At 40.9% G+C, this 17,656-nt stretch overlaps 1 protein-coding gene across 1 annotated transcript in view; it reads left to right on the top strand.

Moving 5' to 3' along the window:
- The first annotated feature begins 253 nt into the window (after positions 1-253).
- LOC115178882 (complement C3) overlaps positions 254-17,656 on the top strand; it is a 44,751-nt gene continuing 27,348 nt past the window's right edge. Inside the window, exons 1-20 of the mRNA XM_029740272.1 lie at positions 254-359; positions 3,320-3,515; positions 5,942-6,110; positions 6,666-6,736; positions 6,936-7,024; positions 7,112-7,194; positions 10,114-10,201; positions 10,368-10,470; positions 10,636-10,756; positions 10,862-10,977; positions 11,171-11,323; positions 11,457-11,666; positions 12,006-12,200; positions 12,442-12,597; positions 14,109-14,238; positions 16,386-16,448; positions 16,759-16,953; positions 17,129-17,246; positions 17,365-17,444; positions 17,526-17,656. The exon at positions 17,526-17,656 is cut by the window's right edge and continues 9 nt beyond it. Of these exons, the coding sequence (XP_029596132.1) occupies positions 289-359; positions 3,320-3,515; positions 5,942-6,110; positions 6,666-6,736; positions 6,936-7,024; positions 7,112-7,194; positions 10,114-10,201; positions 10,368-10,470; positions 10,636-10,756; positions 10,862-10,977; positions 11,171-11,323; positions 11,457-11,666; positions 12,006-12,200; positions 12,442-12,597; positions 14,109-14,238; positions 16,386-16,448; positions 16,759-16,953; positions 17,129-17,246; positions 17,365-17,444; positions 17,526-17,656 (2,538 nt within the window). The 5' untranslated portion in view covers positions 254-288. The remainder of the gene's footprint in view (positions 360-3,319; positions 3,516-5,941; positions 6,111-6,665; positions 6,737-6,935; positions 7,025-7,111; positions 7,195-10,113; positions 10,202-10,367; positions 10,471-10,635; positions 10,757-10,861; positions 10,978-11,170; positions 11,324-11,456; positions 11,667-12,005; positions 12,201-12,441; positions 12,598-14,108; positions 14,239-16,385; positions 16,449-16,758; positions 16,954-17,128; positions 17,247-17,364; positions 17,445-17,525) is intronic.

The following is a 17,656-nucleotide window of genomic DNA, read 5'->3' as shown; positions in this document are numbered from 1 at the left end:
ACAGCAATAAATAAACAATTACACACAGTTAAGATGAAAAGACTCAAAGTCTCATTAATTAGGTGGCGGAAGCAGGGTTTAAGGGTGTCTTGTACTGTATCTCTCTGTTCCCGGAATTCCCAATTCTGATAAGAACAAATACAGGGTGGGAGGGTGAGCATGTTGTCTGGCGCTCGTCCAAAAGGGGAGGGTCAAGAGCAGAACTGAGTTATGGTCCGGGAAAATGCAACGATAAAAGCTTGAGCCTGGGTGAAGCAATTTAATTTGGACTTGAATCAGACCCACGTTATGCTGATGAAGCTAGTGTTGCTGGCCGCTGTGACTCTGTCTCTCCCTATCCTCTCCAATGGTGAAGTGCTGTGAGTACATCATAAATAAGATCATTTTCAATGTGGTAGAACATTTGGTCCCACAATTCTAAAGGCAATACATCAGCCATCATTCCTAGAATTGTCATGGTAAACGTGTCACAGAAACGATGAATAATAAATATTACTTCTGAAAATTGTAGTATTAATAGCTAGATTTCCATCCAATTGGAGACAGATTTTCATGCGAAATTCTAAAATCCGCTCAAAGGACTTGTTGCGGATAAAATTGACTTTTTGTGAATAAAAATCAGGGTGTAATGATGTAGATGATGTAATGATGTAAATCTAAAGTTCAATATGTTTCCATTGAATTTTCAACAGTACCAATAGTTTTGTCACAAAAACTGTTATGTGCCTAATCTTGTTTTGGCACATGTACTCACAGGCACATGTAGGCACATGTAGACCAGTGGTTCTCAACTGGTTTTGCCTGGGGACCCAAAATTGACAATGACAATTGAGTCGCGACCCAACATTATGGACTGTTGTATTGCAGCTATATTTTGTAATGTTGTATTGCAGCTGCCTTCTTGGGCAGGCTTCATTTGCAAAATAGACTCTGTCTCAACGGGCTACTATTATGGTATAAAAGAAAGTCATTACACAGCCATATTAACTGAGAAAACATTTATTATCAATTCAAGAGCATAAGCCATTTAATTAGGCGACCAGTTCAGGAGTGGGTGTGATAAATGATAAGATTCAGAATATGACATCGAAACCAGTCCAATTATGTTCATGAACAGTAACACATGCCAGTGTTTAAAATAGAAAAAACAACAATCATTAGGATTTTGTAAATCAGCAATTACCATATGAATAGCGTCACAACCTTGAAAAGGTGTACATTTTTAACCAGTTCAATAAAATGTAATATGAATGTCAGAGTTAATTAACAGTAATAATTAACATACTGAACCATAACTAATTTACCTGTTTACCTTTGCTTGACAAGATGCTGTTTAACGGTTTTTTTCTGTGTTTCACTGTGTGCTTTGTTGATCAGATTCTGAATCTCGAAATCAGCATTGGGAAACATGTCAATCGTCCCGTTAGAAATATGATTTGCCCAAAGGGTAAGCTTCATCTTGAAGGCATCCACATTGTCCCTCTGTTCAAGTTGATTGTGCCCCCGTCCCTTGCGTTGACACTTTGAGTGAATTCAGATTCTAAAAAATATCCACCAGGCAGGCAAACTTTGTGAGCTACTCCTCACAATCAAAATGTTCATCCAGAGGTAACTTGTTTTCCAAAAAAAACGCAGCAATCTCTGCTTGAAGTGGGTATGTGTGGGGTGAGAATTGTTATTGTTTTGGTCAGTGAGTATGTGCAGCGTGAAAATGTAGCTAGCCATTTCATCCCTGCGGAAGTGCTGCACGTGGGGGTCGCGACCCCCCAGTTGAGAATCACTGCTCTAGCCAACAGCTCACAGATACAGTGCGGGCAAGCTAGTCTAGATGATGAGATTATTATGGATAAGAGCAATAATATTTTTATTTGTCAAACATCGATCATCATATCATCAGAATAAGACCCTCAATATTTATTGGAATGGAGCTTCAAGATCACTGTGCACTTTCACCACATTGTGAAGTTCATCAAAATTGAATTGATCAGTAGCCTAATAAACTGTATGGTTTCCCGAGTCATAGTGGTAGGACCTCACACCATATCTTCACGTGACTCCAAGTTAAGTACGATATGATGGTTATCATATCAATATTTGTTCATAAAGGCGTGTCCACCTGTCACGTCCTGACCAGCAGAGGGAGGTATGGTATCAGTTTTGGGTCAGGATGTGGCAGGTTTTTTGTATGTTAAGGGGTTTGTGTTGGTGATTAGACTCCCAATTGAAGGCAGGTGTGTTGAGTTGCCTTTGATTGGGAGTTCGATATAGTGGTGTGTGTTTTTCTTTGGGGTTGTGGGTAGTTGTTTTTGCACTGTGTTTATATAGCCTGTAAAACTGTTGTCATCTTTATTGTTTTGTCAGTGAATACTTTACTCTTTTGAAATTAAAACCATGAGTATCCACATACCCGCTGCGCCTTGGTCTTCTCTCCATGACAACTTCTGTGACACCACTGCAATTTCTCATATAATATATTTTACTGACATAAAAAGATCTGGTCACCCCTCAGAGCCAGGTTCCTCTAGGTTTCATCCTAGGTTCCCAACCTTTCTAGGGAGTGTTCCCTAGCTAGTGTGCTTCTACAGCTGCATTACTTCCTCTTTTTGGGGTTTAGGCTTGGTTCTGTGTAAGCACTTTGTGACATCTGCTGATGTAAAAAGGTCTTTATAAATACATTTGATTGATTGACAGTTGTGCCTATCAATGGCCAAATCAACTGAAATCAACTACATATTTGGTTGACAAACAAAACATTCTGTTTATATGATTTTTCAACCCAAAGTTTGCATAGAGGGGTCAGTGAAGCATTAGCCTACTAGACATGCCAGAATGGTTGAATAAGTCTACTGGTTTGGACCTCGTTCAGGGGTAATACATTTCTCAGCAGATTACTACATTTTGCTATACTTTATGAATGGTGTGAGAAATGGGGACTAAAAATTGATTATTATGCTGCTCCAAACACAGCATGTATCTGCAGACAGATTCCCAAAAAACACACACGCAGACAGATGCATGTACACATTGATCAGATGTCAGTCATTCCATAACAAAAATGTCTAGCCTGTGATTCAGTGTGTTATAGTGTGGTGCACTAAACAGCCAACAATATGCCTTTTAAAGGCATTTTTCCCAACGTTCATGGAGATCACATTCATGGTAAACGCTGCCCATGTCAGCTCAACTGTAAATTACCTTTAAAGTGTGTTATAGTGTGCTGTGACGTGCCTTGAATTACACCCCGGGCTTAGCCAAGCACAAATCAGTATTCCACCCTCCATATTTTGAATCATCCTTTCCCCTCTCTTCATCACTGCAGGTATGTCATGTCTGCTCCTAACCCTCTACGGGTGGGTAGCATGGAAAGGGTCTTTGTTGAAGCTCAAGATTACTCAGGGGCTGACTTCAATGTCCAAATCAAGGTGATGAACTTCCCTGCACAAGATAAATTGCTTGTGGATGAAAGAGTGTCCCTGAATTCAGTCAACAAATACCAGGCACTTAAGGACATTAAAGTAAGTCTTTATACATGTTTCTTCACATCAATTAAGTGACTTCAGTAAGAATTCACACCCCTCGACTTTTTCCGCATATTATGTTACAGACTGAATTTAAAATTGATGAAATATAGATTTTTTTGGTCACTGGCCTACACACAATACCCCAAAGTGGAATTCTGTTTTTAAAATGTTTACAAATGAATTAATAAAAAAGGTAAAAGCTGATATGTCTTGAGTCAATAAGTATTCAACCCCTTCCTTATGGCAAACCTAAAGTTCAGGAGTAAAAATAATAACATAATAAAATGCAGCTGCACAATTCACTTTTTGTTCTGAATACAAAGTGTTATGTTTGGGGCAAATCCAATACAAGACATTACTGAGTACCACTCTCCATATTTTCAAGCATAGTGGTGTCTGCATCATGTTATGGGTATGCTTGTAATCATTAAGGACTTTTTCAGGATAAAAAGGAAACGAAATGGCGCTAAGCACAGGCAAAATCCTAGAGGAAAACCTAGCTCGTCTTTGAGCCTTTCTACACAGATCTTCCGGTCCCTCTCTGCTACTGGACAGCTAAGCTGTTTGTCAGTGTATACAACAAGAGTAAACAGAAATCCAACAGGCTTGTCCTTACTGGGGTCAGGTCAACGGCCAAGTAATGTCTGTTAGGTTCCTGTCCAGCCACCACCCAACCTCCAAACTAATTATGTTCAGGTGTGTTCAGGTGTGCTTACCTTTCCGGGCCATCCTCTCTCCTGGTCAGCAGATGTAGCCAACGAGGCCATTGTCCACAGAGCGTTCCGGGGGGACAAGGCGTCTGCATTTCCTTGTTTTGACCCGGACCTGTGGACAACAGAGAAACAATACTGTTGGAGTCAGAGAGACCACCTGGTCACTATCGTTGGTTTCCTTGTTCCTGGACATCCAGACTAGAGGAGCATTGGTCCATGACCAGAGTGAAGTGTCGTCCTAGGAGGTAGTACTTTAACTTCTTCAATGCCCACTGCACCGCTAGGCACTCTTTTATTTGGTTTCTCGGGGCAACAGTTTCTGGCTGGTATATGATGGGATGCTCCTCCCCTTGTACCACTTGTGACAAGACCGCTCCCACCCCTGTGTCGGAGGCATCAGTCTGGACTACAATCTCTTTCCTAAAGTCGGTCATCTCCAATACCAGTCCGGAGCACAGGGCCTCCTTCAAGGTTTGGAAGGCTTCTTCCACTTTGTCATTTTTGATCAGGTCTGTGACTTGGCAAGCTACAATTGCATAGTCAGGAATGAACCTACGTTAATAGCTGGTTAGCCCCTCAAAAGGTTTTTATCTGAGACTTGGTTTGGGGCCGTGGCCACTGTCAGATGGCTTGAACTTTCTTCTCTTGCGGTTTGACGTTGCCCCTCCCGATGATAAAGCCCAGGTATTCTGCTTCCTCAAGTCCTAGTCTGCATTTTTTTTGCATTGGCAGTTAGAGGCTCTATGCAGAGCAGGTCTAAGACAGAGTTGAGCTGCTTCAGGTGAGATTTCCAGTTAGAGCTGTACACAATCATGTCATCCAAATATGCTGCCGAGTACTCAGTGTGGGGTTTCAGGACCCTACCCCTTAGTAAGTGCTGATATATCGGGCGTCTTTGAGCCTTTCTGCACGGGTCTTCCGGTCCCTCTCTGCTACGCTGTTTACCGGCGTATCCAACAAAAGAAAACAGAATTCCAACAGGCTTGTCCTTAGTGGGATCAGTCTACGGCCAAGTAACGTCCGGTAGGTTCCTGTCCAGTTGGGCTCGATATCCCTCCCAGTATTGGACGGCCCTGCATGTCAGCTCTTGCTGCTCCAGACCAAAAACAGATCTGGCCAAAGCTAGGTTAAAACAGCCACCACCCAACTTCCAATCTTATTTTGGTTTGGGGCTCCCGAGAGACGCAGCGGTCTAAGGCACTGCGTCTCAGTTCTAGAGGCGTCATTACAGACACCCTGGTTTGAATCCAGGCTGTATCACAACCGGCTGTGATTGGGCGGCGTCCGGGTTTGGCTGGTGTAGGCCGTCATTGTAAATAAGAATTTGTTCTTAACTGACTTGCCTAGTTAAATAAAGGTTACCTTTACAAGGCTCTTACCCTTCCAGGCCATCCTCTCTCCTGGCCAGCAGATGTAGGCAACGAGCAGGAATATACCAGCCATCACACATCCACCCTCTAAGCTCCATCACATTCTAAAAACATGTTTTCACTTTGCCATTATGGGATATTGTGTGTAGATGGGTGAGAGAAATATATATATTTAGTCAATTTTGAATTCAGGCTGTAAAACAAAATGTAGAATAAGTCAAGGGGATGAATACTCTCTGAAGGCACTGCATCTTCATATAAGATATTAATTTCACAATTTTACCTATGGTTGTGTACTTTGCACAAAATATCACTTGTGTTTTCTCAAACTTGTCAGATCCTGGAGGGACCTGACTTCTTTGATGAGGACTACACAGGGAACCAGTATGTGTACCTGCACGCTCAGTTCCCAAGCCACAAGCTTGAAAAAGTAGTCCTGGTCTCCTTTCAAACTGGCTACATATTTATACAAACGGACAAAACCATTTACACACCGGAAAGTAAAGGTATGGCTGAGCCCACTGACCTACAGCCTTCGAATTAGCATCGCTTAGCAACCACCTATGCTCGGGGGCGGACTGGGACCAGAAATCGGCCCTGGTATTCCTAACACACCGGCCCATTTTTTTTACTTGAGTCCCCCACACAGTCCATGTTTTTTTTCTTGGGGCCCCCATTATTAGCCAGATAATGATCATTTAGCGCAAAAAAGACAAGTTAAACAGGCCCACTGGGCTGAAAATGGACCGACCCATCTGGCATTTGCTCGAAATGCCAGATGGCCAGTCTGCCCTGTGAATCCGTTTGATTAATTTGGGGTCAGGTCAAAACTCACATGAAACATTCATGGACATTGAGCTAGCTAGCTGGGAGATGAACATTGGGGTGTTACTTTACCTGAAATGCATGTGGTCCTTTTTTTACCAGATCTTTGTAGAATTTTGACCCGCAGTCAAAATCGTGTTTCTCTACTTAATCCACAGATAAAAAGGTGTTACTCTATAAAAACCTAACATCTTAAACTACATTCTTAGTGTATTAATTCAGCAATATTGTTTCAGTTAAATACAGAGTCTTCGCCTTAAACTCCGGTTTAGAGCCTGTAACAGATAGCATCAATGTGGAAATTATGGTAAGTGGTCCTCATAATAAATGTAACTGCATTGACAATGCTTCCTTTGTAGTGGTTGATGCATATGACCAGTTGTCAAAATAGGTATTTTCTGACATTACTCATGTTTACAACTGTCAGTCTTGAGTAGTAACAGATTCATTATCTGTGATCCATTTATGTTAGTCTTTCACATTTCATGTATATTATTTATTTATAGAACCCTGATGGAATCACCTTACTGCAGGAAGATTACAAACCAGATAATGGGATGAAATCTGGAGACTTCACTGTCCCAGAAATCACCAGGTTTGTTTTTGCTATTCAATCATCCTAACACTTATCAGGAAAATGTTTGCCTGTGAACTCTTCTGCTCTCCTTCTCTTTTTATATAGCTTTGGAAACTGGAAAGTGGTGGCCAAGTTCAAGAATACCCCACATAAGAACTTCACTGCAGATTTCGAGGTGAAAGAATATGGTAAGAAGGGTATTGGTTTGGGTGGCCTTTTATTAAAAGGACAATTACGCCACTTTTCAACCTCATATTCATTTCGAGTCTACATATGTGAAAATGGCACGTTTCTATGATCTGAGGTAAAAAATTATGAAAAGAATGTTCCTAAAAAATGCTTCTCTGTGACATAATAGGGTAGGATTAAAAGTAAGAAAAACAGTCATTTTCAAAACCTGTTTCTAGCCAGAGGAAGGGTATTTTCTTTCTCCCCACATCACTGAAAATCTCATAATGATTGACAATCACATTTTTTTAATGTTTTAATTTCTGATGATGTCATTGGGAATATTTTTTTGTTCTTTCTATAAAATATAGAAATTCATCGTTTTCAACGAGATGAAAAGAGGTGGAATTGCCCTTTAAGAACAGGCCTCGCTTGTCTAGGACGCAGAGTTTGTACAGTGTTTGTACAGAGTAAATAGGGCCTATGTAAACTACATGAACTGAACAAAAATATAAACCAACATGCAACAATTTCAAAGATTTTACTGAGTTACAATTCATATAAGGAAATCAGTCAATTGAAATAAATTCATTAGGCCCTAATCTATGGATTTCACATAACTGGGAATGCTGATACAGTGCATTCGGAAAGTATTCAGACCCCTTGACTTTTTCCATATTTTGTTACGTTACAGCCTTATTCTAAAATGTATTAAATCGTTTTTTCCTCCTCATCAATCTACACCCAATACCCCATAATGACGAAGGAAAAACAGGTTTTTAGAAATCTGGAGCTCTGTCAGAGTGACCGTAGGGTTCTTGGTCACCTCCCTGACCAAGGCCCTTCTCCCCCGATTGCTCAGTTTGGGTCGGGCGGCCAGGTATAGGAAGAGTCTAGGTGGTTCCAAACTTCTTCCATTTAAGAATTATGGAGGCCACTGTGTTCTTGGGGAACTTCAATGCTGCAGAAATAGATAAAGACAGGTGTGTGAATTTCCAAATCATGTCCAATCAATTGAATTTACCACAGGTGGACTCCAATCAAGTTGTAAAAACATCTCAAGTATGATCAATGGAAACACGCACCTGAGCTAAATTTTGAGTCTAACAGCAAAGGGTCTGAATACTTATGTAAATAAGGTATCCGTTTTTATTTTAAATACATTTACAAAAATGTCTAAAAACCTGTTTTTGCTTTGTCATTATGGGGTATTGTGTGTAGATTGATGAGGACATTTTTTTATTTAATACATTTTAGATTAAGGCTGTAACGTAACAAAATGTAGAAAAAGTCAAAGGGTCTGAATACTTTCCGAATACACTGTATGCATCTGTTGGTCAGAGATACCTTCAAAAAAGGTTGGTGCGTGGATCAGAAAACCAGTCCGTATCTGGTGTGACCAACATTTGCCTCATGCAGCGCGATACATCTCCTTCGCATAGAGTTGATCAGGATGTTGATTGGAATGTTGTCCCACTCCTCTTCAAAGGCTGTGCGAAGTTGCTGGATATTGGCAGAACTGGAACACGCTGTCGTACACTTCAATCCAGAGCATCCCAAACATGCCCAATGGGTGACATTGAGCATGGAAGAACTTGGACATTTCAGCTTCCAGGAACTGTGTACAGATCCTTGTGTACAAGTCACTTTGTTCACAACGTTGACATCAGCAAACCACTCGCCTACACAACGCCATACACCCTGTCAGCCATCTACCAGGTACAGTTGAAACTGGGATTCATCTGTGAAGAGTACACTTCTTCAGCGTGCCAGTGGCCATCGAAGGTGAGCATTTGCCCACTGAAGTCTTTCACAACGCCAAACTGCAGTCAGTGCAGGATCCTGGTGAGGACGATGAGAATGCAGATGATTTTCCGTGAGACGGTTTCTGACAGTTTGTGCAGAAATTCTTCAGCAAATCCATAGGTTCATCAGCTCTGTGGGTGGATGGTGTTGTGAAAAACTAACAGACAACTAGTCAAAGCTCAAACCAAGTTTATTCACCCACTGGGTCAAACAGCTGAAAAGACATGTTTACACAGACACATATATTTATACCCTCCTTCTAGGCGGAGTCTCCCCCTTGCACCTCTAGACAGCCAATACATCTCTGTTGCTAGGCAGAAATTTAAGTGGTGACTGTTCCTTCTCACTTCATCTGACCTGACCTTGGCCCACATTCCTCACTCCTCCCTAATCCACGGCTATACAACCTTATCCCAACTCTCTCTCTTTGCCTCTCTCCATAGGATACATGAGATTTGACAAAAACAGAATATAAGCAACAGGAGATCAGGAGCAGGAGACAGAGTCAATGGCATAGCTATTCTCACGGCAGTCGCTGTATGGACAGAATGTAAACTTTCTGCACTCCCCTTTCTCACTCCGTAGATTTCCATACACCCAGAACTAATATGGTAACATCAAGAAGGATATTTTAAGTTAGAATCCAACACTTAAGAAGCCGGGGTGTGAAGGTCCTGGGGTTGGCATGGTTACATGTGCCCTGCAGTTGTGAGGCCGGTTGGACGTACTGCCAACTAATCTGAAACGACGTTGGAGGTGGCTTATGGTAGAGAAATGAAAATTACATTCTCTGGCAACAGCTCTGGTGGACATTCCTGCAGTGCAACGCTCTCTCAAAACCTGAGACATCTGTGGCATTGTGTTGTGTGACAAAACTTCACATTTTAGTGACCTTTTATTGTCCCCAGCAAAGGCTTCTTGATATGCGGATGGATTATTTGACAACGGAGAAATGCTCACTAACATGGATGTAAACACATTTTTGAACAACATTTTAGAGAAATATGGTCTTTGTGTATTTGGAAGACTTTTAGGATCTTTTATTTCAGCTCATGAAACATGAGACCAACCCTTTACATGTTGCGCTTATATTTTTGTTCAGTATATTAATTCATAACTAACTTCCTATCTAGTTCTACCCAGCTTTGAAGTCAAATTGACAGCGACCAAGTCCTTCTTCTACGTTGACGATGATGAGCTAACGGTCAACGTTGATGCCAGGTTGGAGCCATTGTAGAATGTCAAAATATATTAATAGTTGTTATTTCCATGGTAACTATTGCTAAAATTGCTACTTAACATTTCATCTCATTTATAGTACTCCTCTATCTGTTTCCCTCCCCCTGAATTCTCTGTGGTGATATTGCTGTATGGTTTGTGTCGGAAGGTACCTGTTTGGGGAGCCTGTGAAAGGAGTTGGTTTTGTGGTGTTCGGATTGATCCAAGGAAATGACAGGACGAGTTTTCCTGGCTCTCTCCAGAGAGTGGAGGTTTGTGCATGTAATATGGGAGGGAGTATATTTGGATGATTTGGTACACATACGGGTATTCACAAACATTCACCATGGGTAGTCTATATTTGATTAGTTCTATAGCTAGAATAACACAAGAAGTCTGACAGATGGACATATTGGCTTTGTTTCTTTCGAATGCAGCTTAAGGAAGGAGTGGGCAACGCGGTACTGAAGACACAGCACATTAAAGATACTTTTCCAGAAATCCATAACCTTTTGCAGAAATCCCTATACATATCAGTCAATGTGTTAACAGACACAGGTAAGTAGAGGTTGTAAGTTGTGGTACGTGCATACTTTTGCATCTTATGTAGTGTGCGTTTGTGTTCAGTCTCAAAACAGGGAAGGTGTTGGTTTTATCCCTCAGGTAGTGAGATGGTGAAAGCAGAGAAAAAGGGAATCTTCATAGTCAAGTCACCGTATAGCATTCACTTCAAGAAGACCCCACTGTACTTCAAACCAGGAATGCCGTATGACATCTCGGTACATTTAAGAACATTCAATCACTGTGTTTTACATGAACTCAATTACTATGCTATTCCAAAGTGTTGCCCAGTTCTTTTAACCAGATGAACCAACCTGGTAACTGTGGTCAAGGGGTAGGATGATATATTGGGTTTACACCGTCTTTCCCACCTATTGGTCTAATTGTACCTCTTTCCATTTGTACCATTAGGTGTATGTGACCAATCCAGACGGTTCACCAGCCAAAGATATCGATGTGGAGGCTTTACACAAAGACGAAAAAGTGCTGGGGAAGACCCATGACAATGGTATTGCCAAAATGACCATTAACACGAAAGCGGCGGATTCTGAGCTGTCAATCGTGGCAAGTTCAAAACCAAAAGTTCTCTAAGCCGCAATCCAATTATGTGTGCATGTCTGTTTTGGCTTTTTGTTTTGTATCAATAACAGTGTTGACGCCTTGTAGTCATTCATTTTGTTACTCTATTTCCACACAGGTGAAAACCAAAGTCGATAAACTTGGGGATGACAGGCAGGGCACACAGAAGATGACTGCCAAACCCTATCAAACAAAAGACAACTCAAAGAACTACATTCACATGAACATCCATTCTGCAGATGTCAAAATCAAAGATCAACTCACAGTAGGCCTAACCCTCGGCAGCAGTCCTGCGGCCCAAAATGGCAAACATGAGATAACCATCCTGGTGTGTACTGGTCAACTATAACCACTTAGACTTGTGTATTTTCCCTAGCTGGGGTGCATTGGTCGGCAACATTACAGGGTAAAAATGCTACATGGTGTGTATGTATTTGATTCAAGTGTGGTATGTAAACCAATATCTATATTTTTTGTTGTTTTTGAAAAACGTAAAAGTGCAGAGGTGCTGCTTTGAGGAAGGAACAATAGCCCTGGGTCTTGTTCCTTCCTTAAACCATGAACTCTCTGACTCCACCCATCACTGGCTGGTAATTTATTCACTTAGTGCCAGTTTGTCATCCCCATAGGGACGAGTACTGACAATTATTGGTCTCTGTGTTCACAGATCTTGAGCAAAGGACAGCTCATCAGCTCCCAAAAGATAGAGTGGAATAAGGGACAGGGACTGATGTCACTGCCTCTGACGGTGAACAAGGATATGATCCCCTCCTTCCGGGTCGTGGCGTATTACCACGTGGACAAGAATGAGGTTGTGTCTGACTCTGTGTGGATCGATGTCAAGGACACGTGCATGGGATCGGTAAGAATGTTGCCTTACTGTGCAGAGCTCATCGTCTAGTGGTAACACTCTACTCTAGTCACATCTACCACTCTCCACCAGAGAGCGGGGTTCAATCAGTGTCTACCCTTTTGACTGTTATACCCATGTGCCTGTCTCCCCCTCTTAAAACTGTTTCCTTACTGTGTTAGTATTTCAGTGTGAGGTATGGCATTCAAGACTTCTCAAACATTACCTCCGTCCTTTGTGTGCCATACTGTAGCTAAAAGTGGATGGTGTCAGACTCAGTGCTAGTTATGCACCTCGGGAAACAGTCACCCTGTCTATCATTGGTGATCCAGGGGCCAAGGTGGGACTTGTGGCCGTGGATAAGGGGGTCTACGTCCTGAATGACAAAAGCCGACTTACTCAGACTAAGGTGAATAACTGCAGACTGAACTTTCCCTACTTCTGCCAGCTAATTAATGATACTCTTCGAGCCTTGTCATCAAAGTTGTGCATAATTGTTTATTTATTGATGTTAGTCCATACCTACAGTGGTATCCGAAATCTCTGACACGCTTGAAACAGATGAGCAATAATGACTGTATAAAATAAATACTGAGCTATATTGCATGCCAAAACATTTTTTTATACTAACACAATTGCTCAGAGAAAGAGATTTTGTTTAACAAGTAACAAAAATAAGGTGGGGTCAAAATTATAGACACCCCTAAAGATTCTTATGAATAAAGCAGTCAAAAGTTCAGTATTTGGGCCTATATTCCTAGCACGCAATGACTACAGTACATCAACCTTGTGACTCTACAAACTTGTTGGATGAATTTGCAGTTCATTTTGGTTTTGTAAATAGTGTTTTGTGTCATTTTGGAGTCACTAAATAAAGAATAGAATATGTTTTTAAACACTTCTACATTAATGTGGATGCTACCGTGATTACAGATAATCCTGAATTAATCGTGAATAATGATGATGAGAGGGTCAAAGATTATACCCTCCAAGACATGCTAATCTCGCCTGTTATTGGAACTTCAAAAGCAAGCTTGATGTAGTCATTGTGTACTAGCAATAGGGGACCAAATACTAAACTCATTTATTCGTAAGAATCTTTAGGGGTGTCAATAATTTTGACCCCTACCTTATCTAGATGAAGAAAAAGAAACATCTTAAACAATATTTATTTCCCAGAGAAATGTATTAGTATAAAATAATTTCCCAATTTTTTTGGAGCATAGAATATTTTATTGATTTTATACAGTCATTATTGCTAATCTTTATCAATGGTGTCAATCATTTCAGACCCCCACTGAATGCATTTCATGTGGGTATAAAAAAAAAAAGTGCCATGTGTTTTTTTTCATGTCATTTTTCTTTAAAGGCCATGTGGGTATTTAACATAATTGTACTTGGGAAACTGGTTGGCTTGATAAATCAAATTAATGTGTGAGAGAATTCAACTTGGAGAATCTTTATAAAACAATATGATAAATAGGTTTTTGATAGATGCAACATTTTCATTTGTACTCTCAGACTTAAATAAACTTTGACCATACAGAAGATTGCGCCCTACTTGCCCACCAACACTTGGGAATGTTTTGGGACTTAGCTGATTTGTGTATAAGTGTGTTTTTGGTTTTACTGTCCTCGTGCGGACCAGAAGTCCACAAGGATAGTAAAATAGGAAAGTTCAGAACAAGTGGGGACATTTTGCCAGTCCCCACAAGGAAAAGGGCTATTTTAGGTTTAGAGGTTAGGTTTAGGGGTTAGTTTTAGGGTTGGGTTAGGGGTTAGGGAAAATAGGATTTTGAATGGGAATCAATTGTTTTGTTCCCACAAGGATAGTAAAATGTGTGTGTGTGTGTGTGTGTGTGCGCATGTGTGCATGTGTGTGTGTACACGGTATGGGTATGTGCATGCATCCATCCTTAGATCTGGGATACAATAGAGAAACATGACATAGGCTGCACTGCAGGGAGTGGAAAAGACAGTATGGGGGTTTTCTACGATGCTGGGCTGGTGTTTGCATTCAACACTGGAGAGGGCACCCCTCAGAGGACAGGTATGTGACATAAGGCCTCTACATAAAAGCTGCAATACACATTCAGGCCTGTCTAGTCTTGCGTGGCCAGGCCTGCCTAGTCTCTCGTTCACTTGACTATTGGAAGTCAGGCAAACTTCACGTTTGGATTTCTAGTTTGAATGGGAAGTCAAAAGTCAATCGAAAGGCAATCAAAAGTCGAAGTCAATCGCATTCAGCGCTCGGATTTGATTGCCTCAGTAAAGGCATTTCGTGTATTCAGTTTTTTTCTTGTTTTGTCCGTGTCTCTGTTTAAGTAGCCTATGCAACATTTGTTTTGTATCTTATGCATGCTAGCTTGTTGCTTGTTATTTTTTTACTCAATGTCTCTTTGGAACGGCACCCATGCAAAACACTTGATTGGTTTGATAGAGGCAAGGCGCCATTACCCACTGGGCACAAACTGGTTGAATCAACATTGACAAATTATGTTGAAACAATGTATTGTGACGTTGAATCATCAACATAAACTGTTGTTTTGAGGGTAAAATTTCAACCACAGGATTATGTCATCATGGTAACCAAATGTCAACATAGACAAACCTTTGAATTTGTACCTTTAAAACAATGTCAGATCTTCAGCGTTATATCCACTATCAGAAAAAAAACGACAGGCTGGGCCGCACCTCCAACTGGAGAATTGATCTATCAACAGCTACCCTTTGGTCTCCCATCCAGGGTTTTAACCAAGCCCTGCTTAGCTATGACAAGGTCCACATTTTTTGTTCTGCCCCTGAGCAAGGCAGTTAACCCACTGTTTCCCAGGTGCCGATAAAGTGGATGACAATTAAGGCAGCCCCCCACACCTCTCTGATTCAGAGAGGGTTTGGTTAAATGCGGAAGACACATTTCAGTTGAATGCATTCAGTTGTCCCCCCCTTTCCCTTTCCTTTCCTTTCCCTACGATATTTGTCACTTCCTATTACCAATATGCTATGGTGAGAATGATTATTGAAAAATCTCAACCTAAAAACAAAATAGATTCACTGTTGCTATCGATATTGGCCATATACCACAGCCCCTCTGGCCTTATTTCTTAAATAGACAATTCATATTGTAGGCCTACTGTTTCAAGCTCTGGTTGATTTCAAATGTAATGATATTTAGTGATATTGAATTGGGTTTGGTTGTCAACGCTGTATCTTCTGCTTGGTAGTTCCATCTGTGCCACTGAATTAGTCTTTAATTCCAGTTTGGCTAGAAAAAAGCAAAAATGTTTGTCCATTAAAATAACATTAAATTGATCAGAAATATAGTGTAGATATTGTTAATGTTGTAAATGACTATTGTAGTTGGAAACGGCTGATTTTTTTATGGAATATCTACATAGGCGTACCGACGCCCATTGTCAGCAACCATCACTCCTGTGTTCCAATGGCACGTTGTGTTAGCTAATCCAAGTTTATCATTTTAAAAGGCTAATTGATCATTAGAAAACCCTTCTGCAATTAAGTTAGCACAGCTGAAAACTGTTGTTCTGATTAAAGAAGCAATAAACTAGCCAACTTTAGACTAGTTGAGTATCTGGAGCATCAGCATTTGTGGGTTCAATTACAGGCTCAAAATGACCAGAAACAAAGCGCTTTCTTCTGAAACTCGTCAGTCTATTCTTGTTCTGAGAAATGCGAGAAATTGCCAAGAAACTGAAGATCTCGTACAACGCTGTATACTACTCCCTTCACAGAACAGCACAAACTGTCTAACCAGAATAGAAAGAGGAGTGGGAGGCCCCGGTGCACAACTGAGCAAGAGGACAAGTACATTAAAGTGTCTAGTTTGAGAAATAGACACCTCACAAGTCCTCAACTGGCAGCTTCATTAAATAGTACCCGCAAAACACCAGTCTCAACATCAACAATGAAGAGGCGACTGTGTTCTTTTGCCCATCTTCATCTTTTATTTTTATTGGCCAGTCTGAGATATTACTTTTTATTTGCAACTCTGCAAAAAAGTCCCATGTATTATTACTTAACTTATAAATACACTAAAATACATATTTTATCATATATTACTTCACCAGAGTATCTTCATTCTCAATGTGGAGTTTGGTTGATGTAGGCCTAATAGATTTGTCCTTAATATTGTCTTGGCAAGTTTTGTCCATAAGTCTTCATCTTTGTGTGCTTTAGTCTCCAGCTGCCCTGTCAACTCACGGAGACGACGAGCAGTGACTATAAACCACACCACACTGGGTAGGACAAGAGTTTCTCTGCTTGTGATGCCTGATCATAAAACTGGATGTTTTTGTTTTGACTATGTACTGTATGTATGCATGTACGTATGTATTTATTTATTAGTAGAACTTAGTACTACTTTCTTACCAAACAGACATCTGTTGTAAGGATGTCAAATAGTGTTTTATTGTTTATGTTTTCAATCTCTGGGAATGAGAACGAATTGTGAAATAGGAAGACTGCTGTCCTGATTGGTCACTAAACAAACGTCAAGTGACTCTCACTACTGGGTTTCCCAAAGCTTTTAATGCATTTCTCTCTGTCCTAGCGAGCAAGTACACAGGCCTGGAGAGACAGTGCTGCATGGACGGTATGAGGAAGAACATTCTAGATTACACGTGCGAGCGGCGTGCCCAATACATCAGTGATGGAACAGAGTGTGTGGGAGCCTTCCTGAAATGTTGTAGAGAAATGGCCACCAAACACGAAGAGGCCAAGATTGACCAGCTCACACTAGCCCGCAGTAAGTAAAACAACTGTGGTGGACTGGAATTGTCAATTCTAAAATTGCACACTATGGAAATCCAGAGGGATAAACAAAACCAGAATGTGAATGTTAAAGTATTCTGGTATTCCCTTCTGTGTAAAAGGGAAATACATTCACAGTGATGGGAACTGTCTGACTTCTTGTCACTAAGGTGAGGAAGAGGATGACCGATTCGAAAGTTTTGACGAAATCATTTCCCGTTCCTTCTTCCCTGAGAGTTGGCTATGGAATGAGGAGAGTTTGCCACAATGTCCTAAAGATATGGATTGGTAAGAGCAGTATTTAGTGAGATCGTTCAATGCACTACAGTAAAATGCGTTCTTATGCATATCTCTTTTCCCATGTAAAAAAAATCCTACCTATTTTCTCTCTCTTTTTACCATTTAGTGCTATACAGAAATCAATTACCTTACCGGATTCCATCACCAGCTGGCAGATCACTGCTATTGGCCTGTCCAAAACACATGGTACTGCCACGTATTTGTGCCCCTCTTTCTATATTGGTGGCTACTCTTTCTACATCTTATGGCAACTCTCTTGCTCAATAGGAATCTGTGTGTCTGAACCCCTTACGCTGATTGTCTGGAAGAACTTCTTCCTTGATCTGAAGCTGCCCTACTCTGCCGTACGCAATGAGCAGCTGGAAATCAAAGCCATTCTTCACAACTACATGGAGAAC

This window comes from Salmo trutta, chromosome 38 (genome assembly GCF_901001165.1).
Source record: "Salmo trutta chromosome 38, fSalTru1.1, whole genome shotgun sequence".
Classification (NCBI taxonomy): Eukaryota; Metazoa; Chordata; class Actinopteri; order Salmoniformes; family Salmonidae; genus Salmo; species Salmo trutta.
The sequence above is the reverse complement of the archived record's forward strand: the minus strand, read 5'-3'. Positions and strand labels throughout refer to the sequence as shown.